Source organism: Festucalex cinctus, chromosome 1 (assembly GCF_051991245.1).
Source record: "Festucalex cinctus isolate MCC-2025b chromosome 1, RoL_Fcin_1.0, whole genome shotgun sequence".
Classification (NCBI taxonomy): Eukaryota; Metazoa; Chordata; class Actinopteri; order Syngnathiformes; family Syngnathidae; genus Festucalex; species Festucalex cinctus.
The window spans coordinates 26,084,808-26,104,898 of NC_135411.1; the positions used below are offsets into that span (position 1 = coordinate 26,084,808).

At 43.2% G+C, this 20,091-nt stretch overlaps 1 protein-coding gene across 5 annotated transcripts in view; it reads right to left on the reverse strand.

The window, feature by feature from the left end:
* Nucleotides 1-386: 386 nt before the first annotated feature.
* The window catches only part of kcnt2b (potassium sodium-activated channel subfamily T member 2b), a 59,843-nt gene continuing 40,138 nt past the window's right edge, over nt 387-20,091 (reverse strand). For 4 of the 5 annotated variants that reach the window (XM_077525899.1, XM_077525914.1, XM_077525924.1 and 1 more), the window contains 20 exons: nt 19,097-19,261; nt 17,364-17,500; nt 16,922-16,985; nt 15,774-15,882; nt 13,794-13,902; nt 12,529-12,585; nt 11,799-11,951; nt 11,478-11,731; nt 9,956-10,280; nt 9,779-9,884; nt 9,465-9,637; nt 9,004-9,075; nt 5,360-5,494; nt 4,947-5,058; nt 4,648-4,749; nt 4,490-4,573; nt 4,285-4,413; nt 3,816-4,161; nt 3,593-3,677; nt 387-1,761 (listed from right to left, as the gene is read on the reverse strand). In XM_077525899.1, coding sequence (XP_077382025.1) covers nt 1,644-1,761; nt 3,593-3,677; nt 3,816-4,161; nt 4,285-4,413; nt 4,490-4,573; nt 4,648-4,749; nt 4,947-5,058; nt 5,360-5,494; nt 9,004-9,075; nt 9,465-9,637; nt 9,779-9,884; nt 9,956-10,280; nt 11,478-11,731; nt 11,799-11,951; nt 12,529-12,585; nt 13,794-13,902; nt 15,774-15,882; nt 16,922-16,985; nt 17,364-17,500; nt 19,097-19,261 — 2,835 coding nt within the window. In that variant the 3' untranslated portion in view covers nt 387-1,643. The remainder of the gene's footprint in view (nt 1,762-3,592; nt 3,678-3,815; nt 4,162-4,284; nt 4,414-4,489; nt 4,574-4,647; nt 4,750-4,946; nt 5,059-5,359; nt 5,495-9,003; nt 9,076-9,464; nt 9,638-9,778; nt 9,885-9,955; nt 10,281-11,477; nt 11,732-11,798; nt 11,952-12,528; nt 12,586-13,793; nt 13,903-15,773; nt 15,883-16,921; nt 16,986-17,363; nt 17,501-19,096; nt 19,262-20,091) is intronic. The other variant, XM_077525906.1, reaches the window with a different exon arrangement.

The window sequence follows — 20,091 nt, forward strand, 5'->3', positions numbered from 1 at the left end:
TAACTATCAACTAAGCGCTATCCTATATAAAATAAAGATGACTTGACTTGTTAGGACAAAATCACCACCAGAACTTAAGACAAGCCCAGATCTGTAAATTGTTTGTTTGTTTAAATCCTGTATTCAAAAAGTGCATTTTCCTGAGTGAAACCGGCAGACTGGGCCTTTAAACCTAAACTCTAAAACCAAGTCTTGACCCTCAAAAAGAGGTCTGAACTAGTGGGGACCACCAAACTGTCCCCACAACTTCAAATCTCATCAATGAGAATTCATATGTCATTTCAAAAATGTTAATGTTACCCATCCAGGCCTGGAAATTGCTCAAAGGTTATGATTAAAATGACGTGACGGAAATGGAATGCACACTACACAGAAGTAAAATAAAGACAAGTTGACCAACTTTAATATGTACATGTTCTTTTTAAAATGGCACTGAAGCTCCAGCAACCACATACAGTAGCTGCACCATTCATTTCGAGTGGGGAAATGGCACATTCAGTCATAAAGAGCCTACAGAACCTTCGTGAACAAATTGCAACAGTGTAAAGCCAAATGTAAGCATTTTTGAGGGTCTCACATTTGCGGCAGGATAGGGAGAAAAAAATAGAAAAATAGTGGGGAACACTCACAAGGTGAGTACACTGCTAATAAAACCCAACAACAGTTAATGTGACAAAAACTCACCAACAAAAAGACGTCTTTTCACTTCCATTTGGCAGCTGCATGGTTCTGGGGTTAAATCGGCAGTGTGTCGCTTTCACTCTTGCTCTCACACATACACACTGCAAATACAGACCTTTTCACAATGATGTCACATTTACTTCTGGGTGGCAAAATCTCCTGTAAAGCTGTTAGCTAGCAACCATTAGGTTTTGCGAACTTACTCAAAGACAACCAAACCAAAGATTGTATACGTACATTTAAGAGATATTTATGACATCCACTCGCGTAATCCTTCATTGGTGGTGCAACCCCAAATAGAACACGTTTTCGTCATTTTCACTTAAAGTCAGTGGTAGTCAATAGCTTTCTGCCACCCAGAAGTACCCTGGTGCCTTTCGTTTACAAACATCTGAAAAGGTCTACTACACTACAAGGACGCAAGTATTGGGGCACACCTTCCTTTCCCGTCACTTTTAATCAGTCGTCCATTTTGTCCTCTTTAGAGGCCCCGATGAGCTGGAACTCGACTATATAGGGCGAGAGGCAAGGGACCAGGTACTCCTCAGACTGGTCGCCAGTCAATCACAATTCTCAAACAAGAACCTTGCTGAACTCCAGCGTGGTCAAGCAAAGCCCACAAAGGATGCGTGAATGTGATCCTACAACGGATATGGCTTCCCCAACACTTTTTGTCCACGTAGTGGTGTATGCTGCAGTACAAAACATGCACAGACGTAGATATAAACACATAGTTTTTCATTTCTCATTAAATGCACTTCTGTGTTCCGAACTCTTTGCTTTGAAATGAAGAAGGTGCACGACTGAAACGTCCTCGGCGTTCTAAGACGAGCTCCACACATGTCCGCCATGGTTAACTCAAGAAGATTCGATGGCTGCTTCGCTCTCGCTTCCTCGCCGCTTCTCTCAAAAGTGAGTTCTGCAGTGTTTGCTTTTTTTGGGGGGGGGATCCATTCATCATCTCACAGGTGGGTGCTGTCTTGGGTATCAAACCTGTGGCTGTCTGCGAGTCCAGCACTGCACTTCCTGCCGCTCCCTTGATTGGGTACCAGTGAGAGAGGGTCTGGTCTGATCAGGTACCTATGGATGGGAAACTGGTAAGAATATTGCTTCAAATTGAATTTCAATGGCAAATCTGTTGTCAGCCACAACTGTAATTATCACTGGAGGCAGTAGAGGCCACTGTTGCATTGGTAAACATGAAAAAGGCTCTCTCTCTCTCTTTCTCTCTTTTTTTTTGGGGGGGGGGGGGGGGGAGGGGGGCTCAAATGTTATGAAAAATTCTCATTTTATTGCGTGTATCCAAAATGCTGGCTCTCTAGCACGTCTGCCCACCTATAAAGTGTGAAATTAAACAACCCAGCGTTCTATTTTTGAAAATGTTTCTTCAAGCGATCACTTTTGCACTTCACCACTAATTGCATAATAACCTCACAGTTTCTCCGCCCATGATATGATAAGCTTGGCTTTATGAAGGTTCATAGCTACTTTCAACAATCTGGCTGCTGTCTGCAACACTCATGCAGAGGCATGACTGTCATGCAGTAACACTGATATTCCATACGGGTGCGCTATTCTTGCTAAATTTAAGCCAGAGTGTGCGATACTGCAAATTTTTGTATCATCCGATACCAAGTAAATACAGGGCCAGTATCGCCAATACCGATAGATACTTTTTTTTAAATTATGGAGTAAAATAATTTTTTGAATTAATGTAGATGTATCATCACATTGCTTATTCACAATCAATTTTCAACCTTTAGGTGTTTTTGTGTTGTTTTCTTTTTAAACAAAGGACAAAATTAGGATAAAGTTTATTGATAAATAGAAAATAATTTTTTATTATTATTATTTTATAAATTTTCCCCACAGAAACATTGCAACCATAACAAAATATTTGTTTTACTTTCTTAAAAGGAATCCCGACTGTCATGACAAGTTTGCTCTATATAATTTATTTGGTTTAATAACATAACTATGAGATTCATTTTTCAAAAATTTCCAGTTTAATACATTTTGTAGAAACATTATTTGGGCGTACGCCGCCATTATTTACGTCGCAACGCATTCAGTGCGTAGTGACATAGAATGACGGTGGTTCTCTGCCGACCATGTGAAACGGGTATAAAGCCTTCCAAAAGAAACGCGCGATCCGGAGAGTCACCCTCCCTCACGCGGTGCTTTCGTCATTTACCAGACGCATTCAAGAGTTTTGATATCCTTTTAGGAACACAATTCAGGCTTTCCCTGCTTTCTTTAGAGGCGTTTTGCATTGGTCGGCAGAGAACCACCACCATTCTATGTCACTACGCACTGAACGCGTTGCGACGTAAATAACGACGGCGTACGTCTAAATAACGCTTTTACAAAATGTATTAAACTGGATATGATTCTTGAAAAATCTCTAATAGTTATGTTCGTAACAACCAAATAAATAACAGAGCGAACTAGTGGACGAAGTGATCATAGGAAAATAAATGTAAACAAATACTTGATCACATACGATTCAGAAACTATAAATACGAAAAAATTGCTGCCTTCAACACTTCTTTTTCAACCTAAATAAACAGTATGTTAAATATGATCATGCAACAACAAATATAGAACATAAAACAACATACCCCAAAAAATTATTTTTGAAGTACAATACTGTATGTGTTCATGCAATCTACTACAAAGATGAGATGCTAAGTCACGTGACAGCACGCGATTAAAACACAGGAGGTGAGGAAGTCTGCCTGTGGCTACTGCGACATGCCTGTTACCTGTTTGACTAAACCCCAGCGCCGCATAAAACAGCCGAACTGAAACTAAATTACGAGAGCGATATAGTGCCAGTATCGATCAGATATCGATATTTGGCTCGATACCCCCACTGTAGAGTTGCCACCATGTCCTCTGTACTACTCACACAACATCATGTAGCTCCAGTCTGGTGTCTGGAGAGGGGTTGATAAGGATGTAAGACAGTCTGTTGCCTTGGCCTGTCATGCCATCTGAAATGGGGAGAAAGACCAGGTGAAATGGGAAATGAGGTGGATACTCACACGCTGAATAAAGGCAAAGGAAAAAGGAGGAAGAATGTAGATAGGAAGAATTTACAAGCAGCACTACTTCAAGCGCTGCAGACTTACTGAAGCCGGTGGGAGAAAGGCCCAAATGCTTCATCCTGGTCCTCACGAGGGCATTGAGTTCCTGTCTCTCCGATCGCCGGAAGAGAGTCAGCCTCTGCTGGCTGATCCTCTCCGCCGCACTCCCGCTGCCACCCTTGGCCGTCCCTGAGCTCCGGCCCCCCTTCCTGCTCAGACGCCGCGCCCACTGCATGCTCTTCCTGCGCAGCAGCGGGTGGTCTGAGGAGTGGGCCGAAGTCGAGACGGGCTCTGAGGAGGTAGAGTTGCGGTGAGCGCCACTTCGGGACAGCAGGGGCTCCCTGGGTTCTCTGGTGTCCTCGTAGTCTTCCACTGTGATGGATACCTGCGACTGATATGGAATCACGTCGCATACAACACAACATTTAGACACACCTTTTGTTTTGATCCCATTTCATTCCTGATGCGAGGACGGCCTGTTGTTGTCCACGGTTACGCCGCACTAGCAACTGACCTCAGAAACCGGAAGCTTGTGTGCTTCTGTTCTGTAGATGCCAATAGGAATATCCCCCGTGGAGGAGCACAGCCTCTGGTAGAGCCTGCCGTACGTCCGGATCCACAAGTCGTCCTCTGTGATCTTCATCTAGAAGACAAATCATCGCACTTCTTCGTCTGATTCACTTCTGACCACTCAGCCATCAAATTGTGTTTGCTCTTACAGCGCAGAGGAAGCCTGAACCGGGCATGGAGTCGAGGCCCAGCAGCAGCCTGGTGATGGAGATCATGTAATCCTTGACAAACGACTGTCCAAAGTGAGGCGGCGTTGGTTAACCAGGTTGGATTGAGGTCTTCATGAGATCGTGCATGTTCTTGTTACCTGGTAGAGGAGTGTGTCGAGCATGCTAACACTGAACACTTTGCCTGCTGCAAAGGGCAGGCGGAACATAAACACCAGGTTGGATCCTCGCTCCCTTTCCTTCTGCAAGTAACGTGCGCCCACACAAACACATGCAAACACATTTTCTGCTTCAACTCCATCTTGATTAGATGAAATAAACATAGAAGTGAGCATTTGGTGGATCTGCATTTGCTTGATAACTATCCACAATTGAGCCTTTGCCTGGAGATGTGTACGTGCACAATACATGGCACTCCATGATTTGAAGTCACGTTTACCTTTTCTAGCTTGGACAGAGCTTGAGAATAGTGGTCTTTGACTTTAAACTGCATGAAGCGCATGTTGGCCGGGTGTGTGAGCTCAGTGATAATACTCAGTGCTGGGAACAGCCTGGACGCGTGGAGACAAGAGTTGGCAAGAGTCAGAAACTGTCAAATGGGCTCTTTGCACAGCTCGACTACTTCCTGAACTGAATACCACACCTTTGTTTCCTGTCTTTCATGAGTGGACAAACTGATTAATCCAGGTGTGTCTGGCCAATGTTGTTGTAGTTTCTGAGATCAGGCACACCTGGATTAATCAGCTTGTCCACTCATGAAAGACAGGAAATGAAGGACTGGTGTTGAGTTCAGGAAGTAGTTGATTTGTGCAAAGAGCCCATTGGAGCAGGCATCAGGTGGATGAGGCAGACCTGAAGAGGGTCTGGACGTTGACGATGGTCTTTGCGTCGGCCATGTAGTCCTCCTCCGCAATCATGGAGCTCTCCTTGTCTACGACCACCATGGTGTCGGCAAATGTCACTCCACATCGCAATAAGCTGTCTAAACTGTTGGGAGAGCAGAACACGATGCAAGATACAACATCTGCAATGAAACACAGAATGTAGCTGCTCTTCCTGCTGTCAGGGTCATAATCCGCCACAAAGGCACCATGATCTGACTCACACGTGAACTGTCACATAGGTGCCGTTATCAGTTTCACAGGTGCCACTATTTGACTCGCAGGGACTAATATGCCTGACATCAGTGCCACGATCTGCCACAAAGGTGTGGGTGCCACTTTTTGTCTCATAGGTGCCAGAATCTGTCACATAGGGAATACTGTCTGGCTCATAGGTGCCTCTGACTCATTTTATGCCACCGTCGCATAGATTCTGCCCCTCCCGCAGGGGTTCCAGCACCGGAATCATACAACTGTCACATGTGTGACAATTTCACCTAGACCTGCCCATATCTGCCATATACAGGTGTCACTAAATATGTCACGTGTGCCACTATCTCTTGCTTAGATGCTTCTGTCACATGCTGTAGGAGCAACTCTGTGGCAAAGTTGACACTGTTTGACTCATATACAGCCATGGAAAAAAATGAGTCCACCCTTTTTTCCCAAAGGTTTTCTTGATGACAACCAACATCACTCCATATACTGTACATTCTTACATACTGTAGCCATAGCCATGGCTTTTTACTGCCCAAACGGTGCTTTTAGGCATTCCATGTTTTCGTTTGTGTCAGGCGTGTGATGCAAGAAATTGAAGAGATCGTGGTTTGGTTTATGAGTGGCACAAAGGTGGTAGTGTCACATCCATGTCACTATGTGTTGCATAGGTCCTAGTCAGTGTATGTCAAATAGCAGAGGTGGACATGGTCATTGACTGGAATTGAGCTTACAGTAAACCACGGCCGCATGACCTAGTAAACCATTCAAGACGCAAGACATGTCTGTGACGGCATGTGCGTTTTGCTGCAGACAAACAAAAGCAATCCAGCTCCCGGTGGTGCATTAAGTGGTTATCCAAAGCCAAGAAAACAAATGAATAAAAATGGTTTAACTCTGTAGTCATGGCTTGTATAAGAGTGATAGCCGTTATCCCGATCGACGAACCGGCGTCCTGCGGTAATCACGGCTTGTGTAAGAGAGACACTGTCCGGTTTATTCCCTTCCCTAAACCATCAAACAATTACGAAAAATGTCTGCGCTGGATCAAACTTTGTGGAAGACCACACACACGACCAGTTGAATCCCTCCAAAATGACCAGAAACTACTACATCTTATAATTAAGGTAAGGTTCATTGTTGTTTTTTGCCAAAGGCTAACGATAGCTCTAGGTAGCTAACCATCCACACGTTTGTTGACTTTTTGCCAAAATAAATGAATAAATAAATAAATATAAATATAAAACATAAATGCCAACAAAACATTGAAACTCTACGGTAATATAAATTAATTCTTACCCTGCTTGACAGGAAAATGTCCAAAAACTTCGGTTCTGTCGACAGTCGGTCAAAGTGAGTGAGGCGACTGTCTTTTCCTGACCAGCAGCAGCAGACAGCGATGTGTATTTCCTTTTGTTTTAGGGCAAAATTGCATGCTGAGGGAGTGAACATATCCTTCACTAAAAAAATGAAAGCCCCCTTTGCTTGCTTCGAAGAGAAATATCGGCGTCCCGAAAATACCATCCATCCATCCATTTTCTTGACCGCTTATTCCTCACAAGGGTCACGGGGGGTGCTGGAGCCTATCTCAGCTGGCTTTGGGCAGTACACCCTGGACTGGTTGCCAGCCAATCACAGGGCACACAGAGACGAATAACCATCCACACTCACAAGCACACCTAGGGACAATTCGGAGCGCCCAATTAACCTGCCTTGCATGTCTTTGGAATATGGGAGGAGACCAGAGTGCCCGGAGACGACTCGAGAAATCACAAGGAAGATTTCACAACTTTGCCATTACTGTGAATGTACTTGAGCTCATCTCGACCGGTAAATGTTGGCGGGCTCTGCTCGTCGCATTTCGTGGGCGGGGAACGGTGTGCCACGGTAAGGTCAATTGATGATTGATGGAAGTGCCCACCTTTTGGTGTGTGCTTCATCACTTTCAGCGAATGCTTGACTATGCGAGTCGGGGGGGGGGGGGGGGGGGGGTGCTCGCTTTACTGGACCGCGGTTGACGGCTTCTTTCTTTGGTGGTGGTCCTTATGCATGCCAGATCCGTTGCACCAGCATCTACTGAAACTCAACAGAAGTACCCTCTCCCTCCCACAGCCCCTTGAATCAGTTGGTGCTGGTGTCTGTGGTTCTCACTTTGCTCTATCTATCCTTCCCTCCTTCTTCTCTTTAGTTTTTCCTCTGGTCATTTGAGATCTTAATTTATTAGAAGTATGAGGTTTCTGGGGTTGGCATAAGACTCTGGTTTTGTAACCACGCAGGAGGGGTCTTGTTGGTGCTGGACTTCACTTTGATGGATTGGATGTACTGGCTTCTATGGATCTCACTCTGCCTTATCGATCCTTCCCTCCTTCCTCTCTTTAGTTTTTCCTCTGGGCTCTTGAGATCTCGCTAAATTTGCTGGAATTTAGAGGCTTCCGGGGTTGGCGTAAGACTTTGATTTTGTAACCATGGGGAAGGCAGGAAGTGTTTGGTCGGTGCTGGATTTCACTTTGATTTACCTTTCTTTTCTCTTTATTTCTTTTTTTTTCTGACCTTTTCTCTGGTCTCCTGACCATTTAAATCTCACGACTCTGGCAAGATTCTGAAGTACCTGGTTAAGGCGAAGGGTAATGGGATATTTATAAGGTTTTAGGTGAATGAATGAGTATAAATTTATACGTATTTGCACGCACGCACACGCACGCACGCGCACGCACGCAAACGCACGCAAACGCACACACGCAAACGCACGCACGCACGCACGCAAACGCACGCACACATACACACAAAAAAAAAAAAAAAAAAAAAAAAGAAAAAAAAAAAAAAAAGAGCAATGATGACAAGACGTTGAATCGGTAAGACTACCGAATGAACAATTCTGAGCTCTTAGAAAAAAAAAAGAAAAAAAAAAAAAAAGGTGGGCACTTCCATCAATCATCAATTGCAGTCAATGACGATGCCCACCTCTGTCAAATAGGTTCCACTATGTGGTGCCATTCTCCCCTGGGTGCCACTTTGCTGCCACCAGGATTTGACTCATAGATGAACACTGACCCAAAGGGGGCAGAAACTGTCACCTTTGAGGCAGGTCTGTTACAAAAAGTTCAGCGTTCTCTCATATGTAACTTGCAAAGGTTGTACTTTCTGCCACAAAGAGGGCAACGTCTAACACATTACTTTTACTTTCTAACCTGACACAGGCATCATTTTCTTGTTGTATTGATGCTATTTAGCGTAAAATCCTGCGACTAACAGGCACCCGTGCACCCCCCAACCCCCACCCCCAAAAAAAAGAAAGGGGAAAAAAAAAAAAAAAGTGTTATTCCCAGGATTTCACAGCAGATGATCCAAGGCTTTCTGTGATGAATCATGAAATTTGACAAGACCTTTGATGTGCCTTACTTGTCCATAGAGCCCACTGTGTAGAAAACCATGGGGAACCAGCAGATTGCCTCCAGGAAGTCTGCCTCAGGGCTAGCCCAATCAAAACAAAAGCATGTCAGTTTCACTTCAGTGATGCAAACACATGCCCCTTCCCAATTGAAATGAATTTAGCACAGCACTACTCGACAGTGACTCATCATTTTATTGCATTTTTGCCCAGCTATCTTTGTCCTGTACTAGCCACAAAACGCAGCATTGACCTGAAAGCATTCAGCATTTCACAAATCATGTTTACTGTTGCCAAAAATAGCTCGCTTATTCTTCCCCACTGGAGAAGTCCACGTTTTACCACCTTGCGCAACAAAGATTCATAGTATGACGGTTATGCTCACAGCAGCCTTTCTGAGGAGCATTACATATCCTTTTTGCTTTCAAAAATAGCCACACCAAACAGCCAAAAATTAATAAGACCATCTCACATGCTCTCCAGAAGAAGTACGATGGGGTTCAGCTCCTTTCTGGGCCGGTAGTAGGCCCGAAGAGGTACAATGAAATTGTACAGGCCGTTCCCTGCAGTCTCTGCCGACACAATGATCAGTTTGTTTTTGAAGCCGTAGGAGCGGGCATCCTCAAATGGGATATGGTGACAAGCCTGTTGGAGGAGGAGGAGAGCGGCCATGTCATCAATATAGAATAGAATGTGATCCGCTTCATTCATTCACTGCCACCCCAGTCAAAATTAATTTTTGACGTCTCCAACCGTCAAGGGCAGTCAATGGGTTAAAGTGCTTACCTTGTCCATGCGTAGGCAGCAAAAAGGCATCTTTTCTTGTAGAAGGTGGCAAAGAGCAGGAGAGCTCCCAATGTATGGGGAGTTGAGCGGGTAGCCCTTCACCCATCTGGATCACACAAGTCACAGTTATGGTTGAACAACTGCCGTTAACTCAAACCGCATATTTCAAATACTCACTCGCAGTGTCGACCCCACCAGTGAGCACTCTCATCTTTGTCGCCGTCGTCCTTGCTCTCCTCCCCGCCTTCGTCCTCCGACTGGTCTCCCAGCAGGTCAAAAGTAGGGTTGCTTACGCCGTCCACCAACTCCAGGACAGGTGCGATGCTGTGCCTCCTCTCCTCGGCCGAGTCACTCAGGGCGGGCAAGGCCAAAGTGTTGGCCCCGCTCATCTCCGTCCTGGAGCTGCTTCGACTTCCCCTCCCGCTGCCCGGCCCTGCGCTCCCCGGGTCTGGGCCTTCGGGGCTGCTGTCGCTCGAGTCCTGAAGGTCCATCGCTACTGTACCTGAAAAAGATAGAAAGTCACAGGAATTAATCAGGGTGTGGTCAACTCAAAAATTCAACTGTTCACATTTCATCAATGAAATTATCACTGTTCCATTGTGTCATAGATTTAAATATCTGCCTCATAGGGTGGTGCTTCTTTCTAACATAGGTGCAAGTGTCTCATACGGTAGGCGCCACCACTGTCACAGGTGCCAATATTTAACTCGGGCCAGTAGCTGTCACATAAGTGCAAGAATCTATCACAAAAGTCCATTTGTCTTCTCATGACATTTTTAGACTTCCAACAGTTTGGATATATGCATGCACTTGGGTGTGGAAGAACTAAAGAGTCCTAATCTTAACACTTTCAGGAACAACTAGAGTGGAGGCACTCTTACATCAGCAATCTTGTACCTTACAAGTGTTCTTCCGGATGAATGGACAAAACGCTTCACAATTTTCGACAAAGTCTTCACAGAAGAGTGAAAAATGGGGTCCAATACATGTTCTACTTTTCATACAATTTTTTTCATGTGCAACAATTAGTGTTGTTCTGATACCGTTTTTTGGCCCCCGATACTGATACCGATACCCAACTTTGCAGTATCGACCGATACCGATACCATACCGATACTTATGTTTTGTTTTTCCTTAACATGAAAAAGCTGTCCTGCTATTGGTTTAGAGCATTCAAGGGCCAATAGGATATCTTAGATCAGCATGCAGTGAACATGTCACATATCAGTGAATATCGTGCACAAGCAAGACACAAGATGCTGCATCCAAAATCCTATAATAGCGTTGGAATTAATGGTATTGGCATGTTACTTGTGAGTACTCACTGATACCGATACCATTGTTTTAATGCAGTATCGGCACCTCTGCCGATACCTGTATCGGTATCGGAACAACACTAGCAACAATACTTTGGGACTTATGGAGGAAGATTAGGGCCAGTGAAGAGAGAAAAAAAGTTTGGCAGGATTCTCACAATTCTGACTTTAAAGTTAGAATTGTGAGAATAAAGTCAGAATTCTGACTTTATTAGTGCTACTATTCTCTTTAAAGTGAGAATTCTTGAGATTAAAGTCAGAATTCTCACTTTAAAGTGAGAATTCTGACTTTAATCTCCACTTCCCAGAATTCTCACTTTCTAATAGCAGAAACTATAAATAGAAGCCAATAAGTAACTGTCTAGCAAGCCTGTCTCACTTACCCATACTGGCGATAATGCTGTGCACCGGCAGGCGTGTGAGTCCGTGATAAATGCTCTGGTGAACCCCCCCGGCGTTGCTCCCCGCACTGCCCCACGATGGCTCCCTCTGTCCACGGACAAACGCCGAGTTCTCCTCTTTGGAGATGTTGATGTAAAAGCAAATGTCAGCGGCTCCCATGATATGACAGGGGCCGGGGTTCAGCAGGATGTTGGTGGTGTCCAGCCGGCGTACGCCGATCAAACACACTCCATACCTGATGCCATGGAAACAGTTAAACTCCGACCGACAGTCACTGAGTGGGACTTTTTACTGTCACTTACTTCTTGTGAGCATGAAATGAGGCGAAGGTGAAACTCTTGCCCTGGTATTCCCCGAAGAATTTGCTCTCCTCCAGGCGAATGTGGTGCACCTCATTGGCTGAGCAGCGGCGGTAGGTTCGATGCCACTGGTCGGCAGCGCAGGCGCCACCTTCCCTGTGAGACGGACAAAAGGATTGATTGGCCGTGTCATCAAAATGACCTTTTTCAGAGTTGAACACAAAGCTTCCAGCTCGACGACAATCGTCAGAAGGATTTTTCACCCAAGGCTGGAGAATTAACGTCTTACACCTCCGTGAGAGCAGTTTGATCAATAATTCAATCAGTACACGGACAAGGACGGGCAGCCTGTCGGAACAACGGAGCCCACGTAGAACACATAGAACAAGTTAAGTGGACAGCCGTGTTCTCAGAGGTATACCGTCGGCTTTAGATGTGGATGCCACCGAGGTGATAACAGGAAGCAAGGCTGAGGGGGCAGTGTGAATGTGGGTGGCCCGTGACAAAAATGTCCTATAAACAAGTGCTAAAGCGACTTTGCAGTTGATTAACTCCGTTCATTACAGCCTGGTCATGCGTCATTGCCTCAGCCAAAAATCCACAAGGTAACAAATCGGGATTTAAAGAATTTAAATAGGCCTACACAATTTGAGGAGAAATTTCTTACAGAGAGGTACAAATTATTGAATTACTCATATAAAACATTGATATATGAAGGAGGAGCAAATCTTACCTGTTCAGGGCTTGAAAGGCTCCTCCACGTTGCTTAAAGGCCTCCTGGGGTGCAGTTCTGAAAAACACCAAGAAAAAGTTCATCTCAAATAAATGAATGGAGCTGATCATGTCAACACAGGTACACTTTACACAATCTCATGAGATTCAGTACAATTATTGTATTATTGGACTCCGCAGTTGTGTTTTCTAATATTTTGCTATTTCACAACAGCAACTCTCAATAGGATGTCGTGCAGTTTTACACAACTACAAACCAGGATTATTATAGATTTGCAATTTTCATTTTTGGTAATTTGTGGCTTTCTTTTTGCTGCTGCTAGATGACGTCACTACTGTGTAACACACTTCCAAATGTCCTTATTCCAGTTAATATCAAAATAAATATACCGTATTTTCCGCACAATAAGGTGCACCGCATTATAAGGCGCACCTTCAGTGAATGCCATATTTTAAAACTTTTTCCATATATAAAGCTCTACAGTAGAGGTTCGGGTTACGTTATACATCCATTAGATGGTGCTGCGCTAAAGGGAACGTCAACAAAACAGTCAGATAGGTCAGTCAAACTTTATTAATAATTACAAACCAGCTTTCTGACAACTCCATTCACTCCCAAAATGAATAAACAGCTGTTTTATTATTTTCTCTGAGGTAAAGTATCAGTATTAGCTAGCCATCCAAGATGGCGGGATCTTCTGCGCATGCGCGTCACCGATCATGCAGGGTCACTGATAGCGTCTTGACAGCGAGACCTGTTGCGGCTCAATAGTGATCCACATATAAGGCGCACTGGATTATAAGGCGCTTGGTCAGCTTTTAGGTGCGCCTTATAGTGCGGAAAATACGGTAGTTTAAATCATATTTAAAATCAACCCCAAAGGCTCATGGATTAAATTAATTAACAAAGACTAAAGCAAATGACATTTTCACTATAATTATTATTAGTTTTAGTTTTGTAAACGTAAAATATAGTTTCAGTTAGTTTTTTTTTTTTTTTTTTTTTTAAACAAGCATTTTCGTTATTATTTTATGTCATTAATGAAAATGATTAGAATTTTAGTTTTGGTTATTTCAATAGTTTTCGTGAACTAAAATAACTGCTGAAAACAGACTCATAATAATAAACATTGACAATAAATAAAATCACTAAAAAGTGAGCATTATCTTTGATCCTGTGTCCTTGTGGAGGATCAGGTGTACTTAATACATTTTTATAAGAATGGCTGCCTGTTGAAGAAAAGAATCAGGGGGGAGTGAACTCACTGTCCTCTGGAGGAGTGGATCAACAGAGTAATGAGTGTGGAAGTACCCGGGCACACGCAGTTCAAAGCCAGCATGGCGTACTTAAACTCTTCCTCACACACCACATGATCTGCAGACAAAGATGACAGTTGTGGAGGTCAGGCAAGCGTGAGCTGCCGACCTTTGTCAGAGCATTTGAGTGTGTGAATGACACACGACATACTGCATCCTTTCACGATGCTCCTTTCTTCTTCGGACCACAAATATCCTTCATGGCTAAGGCAGGCTGCAGATTGATTAAATTGCATTGAAATCCATTAAATGGTCTCTGAGATATTTCCTCTCTGTAATGTAAATGTCAAAGTCTGCTTGGGCCACAGAAAATGTCAGAGGATCTTGAAAATACAAGCTCTTTATCCTCTGGTGACACCTGGCAAGGTATTTCAGTTGCTTAATTTGCAGACTTTCTCGAACTTTCTCAAACACCAATCGAGTGGTGTCAATAACCTTGATGTGACCTCACCTGAGCGGCACCACTCCTGCTCCCAAAGGGAAGGTGGTCCAGGCCAAAGGAGATTTCATTTAATCCCCCTCAGTCAGTAGCAGTTCATTCAGAGGAATCACGTCATTGGTCGAACAAGTACCAACCTTTTACCCAAATATGTTGAATCATCGTAAAAACAAAAGGCTTATCCATCTTGGCTTCCCATTCGTCAAACCAGTCAGTAATTTCCATCCAGGAGCCCAAATTTATTGGTCCCATCATCAATCCAAAAGCCATAAAAACAAGCTTAAGTAGCAGGGAGAAATATGTGTGTGACATTTGCACTGCAATTACCAGAAGTTCCATTGTGTGCTGATCAACAGAAACGACATTACAAAAGACAAAATGTTCCCAATTGATTTTTTTGTTTTTAAAGATGTGTGCTGTGCTGCTCTGGTAAACAAAACAAAAAAGATCTTTATACATTTTAGTCTTACACCTTTGACTGATCGAGATGGACTTTTCACACTGGTAAGGTAGGAAAGTTCCCTTTGGGTATAAATATGTTTGCATCCTAACGTTTCTGTACACATCTGAAATCTTCCATTAGGTATCCCGGAAGAGACGTAAACTGTTACTGGTAAGTATGTTAATGATCACAGTTGTTGACTATCTACGTGATGGTGTATCATCATTGGGCGGACAAACACGAAAGGCAGTTTGCCGCTACCTTTGATCGCACGTCCGTCCTCTGGATTGGCAAAAGCAAGCGGGCAATTCATGCTTGTGGTGAGCCAATCAATCCACGACCTTGCATGCACTCACTGCTGTCGCTGTGTAATTCTTAATTAAGTTGCATTCATTTATTGTTGACTGGCCAGGCATCATAGGGCTGCACTGTGTAATTCATCGGTCAAAAAGCACTGGATGAATCAGCTAGTGAGCTTCATTCACCAACAAGCCTCAACAAATCCTTCTGATGCAGGATTTTCACTTTTCTTTCTTTTTCTTTCAAATTCTAATGCAAGAAACCGCAATTGTTAACACAATGGATTCTGCATCCCTCACTGAAGTAGAAGTAACATAACAACAAACATGATTGAGCTTTTTGTGTTGGCAACACAATGACGGCTTTTCTTCCGAACTGTTTTAGTAACAACTTGAGGAAAACTAGCAGCTTTCGGCTCAGAGCACGCAGTCTTGTTATCATACCGCTCACACACAAACATCTTGCGGGTTTGACTGTGGTGGAAGCGTGATCAATTGGAAGGGACAGAAACACGAATGGGGAAATAACATTTTCTATTACAGCAGTATCTTTGAGATCCAATATTCTTTTGCACCTCTTCACCTCTCATACCTTCCTGGTGTGTTGTTTCCACTTAAATTCTGTCTTCGTCCTTCTTTTCAATTTTCAACTGATACCCTTCAAGCCTTCAGAACCAAGAGTCTTTTAGTTTTCACTACCAAGATAGATGAGCGTATCTAAATTTCTGATTCTCCTCTTTGATACCCACCTGCAAACTTGACATGGAACTTGTTCTCTGGCTTGAGGATCTGCACGTACAGCGGGCAGTTGGGAGCAAAGTCTTTCACCGCCCAGGCCCGCAGGATGGTCTGATGATCCTGGCCAAATGGGAGACGGGCGGCAGTGAAATTGATGGAGTGAGGGTGACACAGGAGTGAAATGGAGCCGCAGCTCTTTCATTAGCCGCATCAGATTGTAGACCTCGCGTAATAATCCTCATCAACCACAGACTGTGTGGAACAATCAAATGCTGCACACAACATTTTAGGCTTGTCGCTGCCCTGGAATGACCTTGCGTCGTGTTGTCACACGAAGATCAGAGGCGTAATACAAGATCCAATAAGTATCCGCTTTTGATTTTTACACAGAAAAGAGGGAAGGTGGGATACGACCGCAACTGCGTTCAATTTGACACAGTGACATTACATCCTCATGACGTCAGCACTAGGGATGTAACGATATGGGCAATATCGTGATATTGTGATAATAAAACTGCCACAATATCGCCGTCGTCATGTTCACAATATTTAAAAGGAACACATCTGTTAAAAAAGTCAGGTTGATTTCCATTTGAGCAGTTCTAGCACCCTCTAGTGGCTAGTTTATTTGTGCAATTTAATTTTTATTAGGGATGTTTTGGCCTTCTATGTTTAAAATCTATGCTAATTGACAGATGAAGGGGAACCTAATTTGCTTATGAAGCGATCAATGTGTGCTTGCATTACAAAGTAAGCGCCTCAATATTGTTATTAGAGATTGTAGGTGGTTTATATGCATTGCTATATTGTGCTTTTTTTAGTATGAGCTCTTCTTTCTTTTCTTTTTTTCTTTTTTTTTACAATATAGTGCTCTTTTTTTAAATATCGCCAACCCCCCGCATGCTCTGGCTCTGTTAATACCTCAGAAGACTGAAAATTGCCAGGCCGTCTTCATTTGTTGTTTATACAAAACAGCAACAAAGGTGGAAAAATACAGACATTTACTGGCTGTTTAAAAGAGGTACTTGCACATTTTTTGATAGAAGAAATCGCGACATACTTGTGTCAATTTTTGGCCTACCGAGGCTGTTTCAAGAATTCTTATTGGGCATTTTGAAAAGGCAAAATGGAGGGGTTAGAAAAGCCAAGTGTAACGTACAGCAGCGATACGGTCCACTTCAAACCGGTTACTGAGGATGAAGCAGGCCTCAGCATCATCCATCCTGCAGGCGGTTAGTGAGAGCGAGAAGGGGAGAATCAAGGGAAGACACAGGAAAGCCAGGCTTTTGTTAGTTTACTCTGCGACTTGTCAAAAAAAAAAAAAAAAAAACAGTGCATCTTTGATGACTGAGATGGTAGGAGACCAGTAGACAAAAAAAGCCAGCCCGAGGTGAAGCAGTTGCATTTTTAACGATAAGCATCTTTCATTCAACTGCCTGCTGTAATTATTATTATTTAATGTGGCAGTGAAGAATGTTAACACATTCACTGCCAGCCCAGCAAAAAATTTATCATTTGACGTATTTTTCCGTCAATGGCAGTGAATGAGTTAAAAAGTGATTTGTGAAACGTTTGTTTTCTATGTTGCCACAACGACTCACTTGGCCCTCATCAGGTCCTGGTCTTTGAGAGCCGACCCCTGCAGGTAGATGACTCTCTGCGCCCACAGAGGAACATGAAGTACTCTTCTAACCTGGACATCCATTTCTGCCGGGCACAGGATCACCACGTAGTAATCCTGCACACACATACACGACACGTTTCACACACAACACATTTTTTGCAAATTTTGGGCCCTCTTTCGAATTTCTATCGTTTCTATGTGGAAAGCCTCTCATACATGCTTGCAAAGTCAAGTACCTGGGACAACTGATTGTCATGACTGGGTCATGCCAGGGTTAAGTTTGGGTCATTCAAGGGTTGTGTTTGGGTCATGACCGTGAGGTCAAGTGTCTGTTTTGAACTGATGTAACCATCATCTGGTTTCAACTGGAAATATGCTATGTAATGTCAGGAGCTATGTGATGTCAAGAATCTTTAATCTCTTTTTCTTTTTAAACAGCTTTAATTAAGTGTTTTTTATTATTTTAAACTTACTTATGTTAAATGTTTTAAAGTTTGTTGAATAATGTTTTAAGATTGTTATTGTATATTCTTTTTAGTAAATTTTGTAACCTATTTTCATTTATTTTTCTTCCTCTGAATGTTAACTACTGTTTCTTGATGCTTATGTGTTGTCTTTCCTTGTGTAAAGCACATTGAGTTGCCTTGTGTATGAAATGTGCTATACAAATAAACTTGCCTTGCCTTGCCTTTTCTGGTCAACAGCCAATCAGATAAGTCCATGTCAGTCCTGTTACCCACATGTCTAGCCACAGCCAAACCAATCAATTCACTCTCTATGTGTGTTTGTCGGATTATTACCTTTGTTCCTCTGTGTATCTCCACAACCCAAGGGGGCTCGTGATTCTCGATGCATTCTCGTAGTTTCTGGTCAAGTTAGTTCCATGCCTTTTGATGTTAAACTCTTATTTGTGTCTGCGCTATGGGATCCAACCTCAGAACGTAACACTGATGACTGGCGTGATGACAGAGACATTCCGAGACAATATTGTAAACGGTATGCCCAGGCGAACATGTTGCTGCGCAAATTCAGTCTATGTTCTCCTCAGGTGAAGTGTGCCCTGTTTAACGCCTATTGCGCTCCACTGTACACGGCTCCCTTCTGGTGGGAGTATAAGCGGCGCACCATCCGTAGACTCACTGTGGCCTGTAATGACACCTTTAGGCTCCTGCTGAGGGTGCCCAGATGGTACAGTGCAAGCCAGTTGCTTGTTAATGCTCACATTCTTACCTGTGAGGCACTGCAAAGACATTTGATATTTAAATTTATGCAGCGATTGGATGAGTCAAAAAACTAAATTATACAGACTTTGACAATCCGCAATTGTGCAGTTGTAGGTACACATCTGCTTTGAGGAAGCATTGGATGGAGAGACTCTTAATTAGCACAATGACCTGATTGTTTTAAATTTTTGTCCCTTTTCTTTTATTGCTATGGACCCTATTTGTGTCTGCAATAAATAAAGAACTGAATTAATAGACTCCTAGGGAGAAAACAGAGCTACTGATGTATTTTGTTATGTTTTGTTCTGGCAATTCCTCACCAAAATGTGAGATCCAATGGTAATGATCTTTGATGTCAACAAGTTAACAAGTGCACATTGAGCAAACACACGGAGCAGTTGGTGTGATTACTCCAAATGCTACGTTTATCCTGGGTGTTGACCTCAGGTGGAGAGGATTAGGAGGACAATTTTGCCGCGTGAAGCACCTGCAGTCGAGGGTGAGCGAAGAACTCGTTGAGGAAGTCCATGAGGAGGTCGATCTTGAGGCAGCTGACGCACAGCACCACGTGCTTCTCCGTCTGCGCCCGGTAGCGGCTGTAGTTTCCGCCGGACTTCTGACGCTCCATCCACAGGAAGGCCAGCTGCTCAAACTGTAATCGGGATGATATCGGGCACATTGGCCAGATGGACATTAGATTTAAGCAGGCAAATGAAAAACAGGCCATGTGCTGCCGAGAGTATCCGATTGATTTGGCAAAAGCCAGTCAGGAAATTAAACAGAACTTCAGGATGCAAATTAGCTGGAGATTTTACTGAATTAAATGAGTTGGTTATTTTGTAGCAGAACGCTCCATAAATATAGCAGATATCCTGCTCTGGAAATGCTATCATTTGTGACAGTGGAGTCAACAAAACATCGTTTCTTGCCATCATTTATAAGTGACAAAATTTTGGCTGCATTATTTCATTCTATAATAATAATAATAATAATAATTTAAAAAAGCATAATACAAGTCATCCCACAACACATGACATAAATGCGCAAACTCCACAAAAATTTTGGACATGCTGCTCTAAAAATGTAAAGTTTCACCACAAAAGTTTAAAATCACTTTAGTTTTTCAAAATTTTAAAAGTGAATCTCTGTCATGCCTTGACACGTTCCACAAAATGGCGGGCATGTTTCTCTAAAAATGCTAAATTTACCACAATGATCAAGGAAACTCCCTACTGTCGTTTATCACAAATTTCGTGGCTCGATTTAGGATATATAATTTTCATCATATGAATAAAAAACAAATAAAAGTTGCACCACAAACAGGGTGGACACATTACACAGCAAAGTGAGGACATGCTGCTCTCAAAATTCAAAATTTTGCAACTAAAGTCCATCCATCCATCCATCCATCCATCCATCCATCCATCCATCCATTTCCTTGACCGCTTATTCCTCACAAGGGTCGCGGGGGGGTGCTGAAGG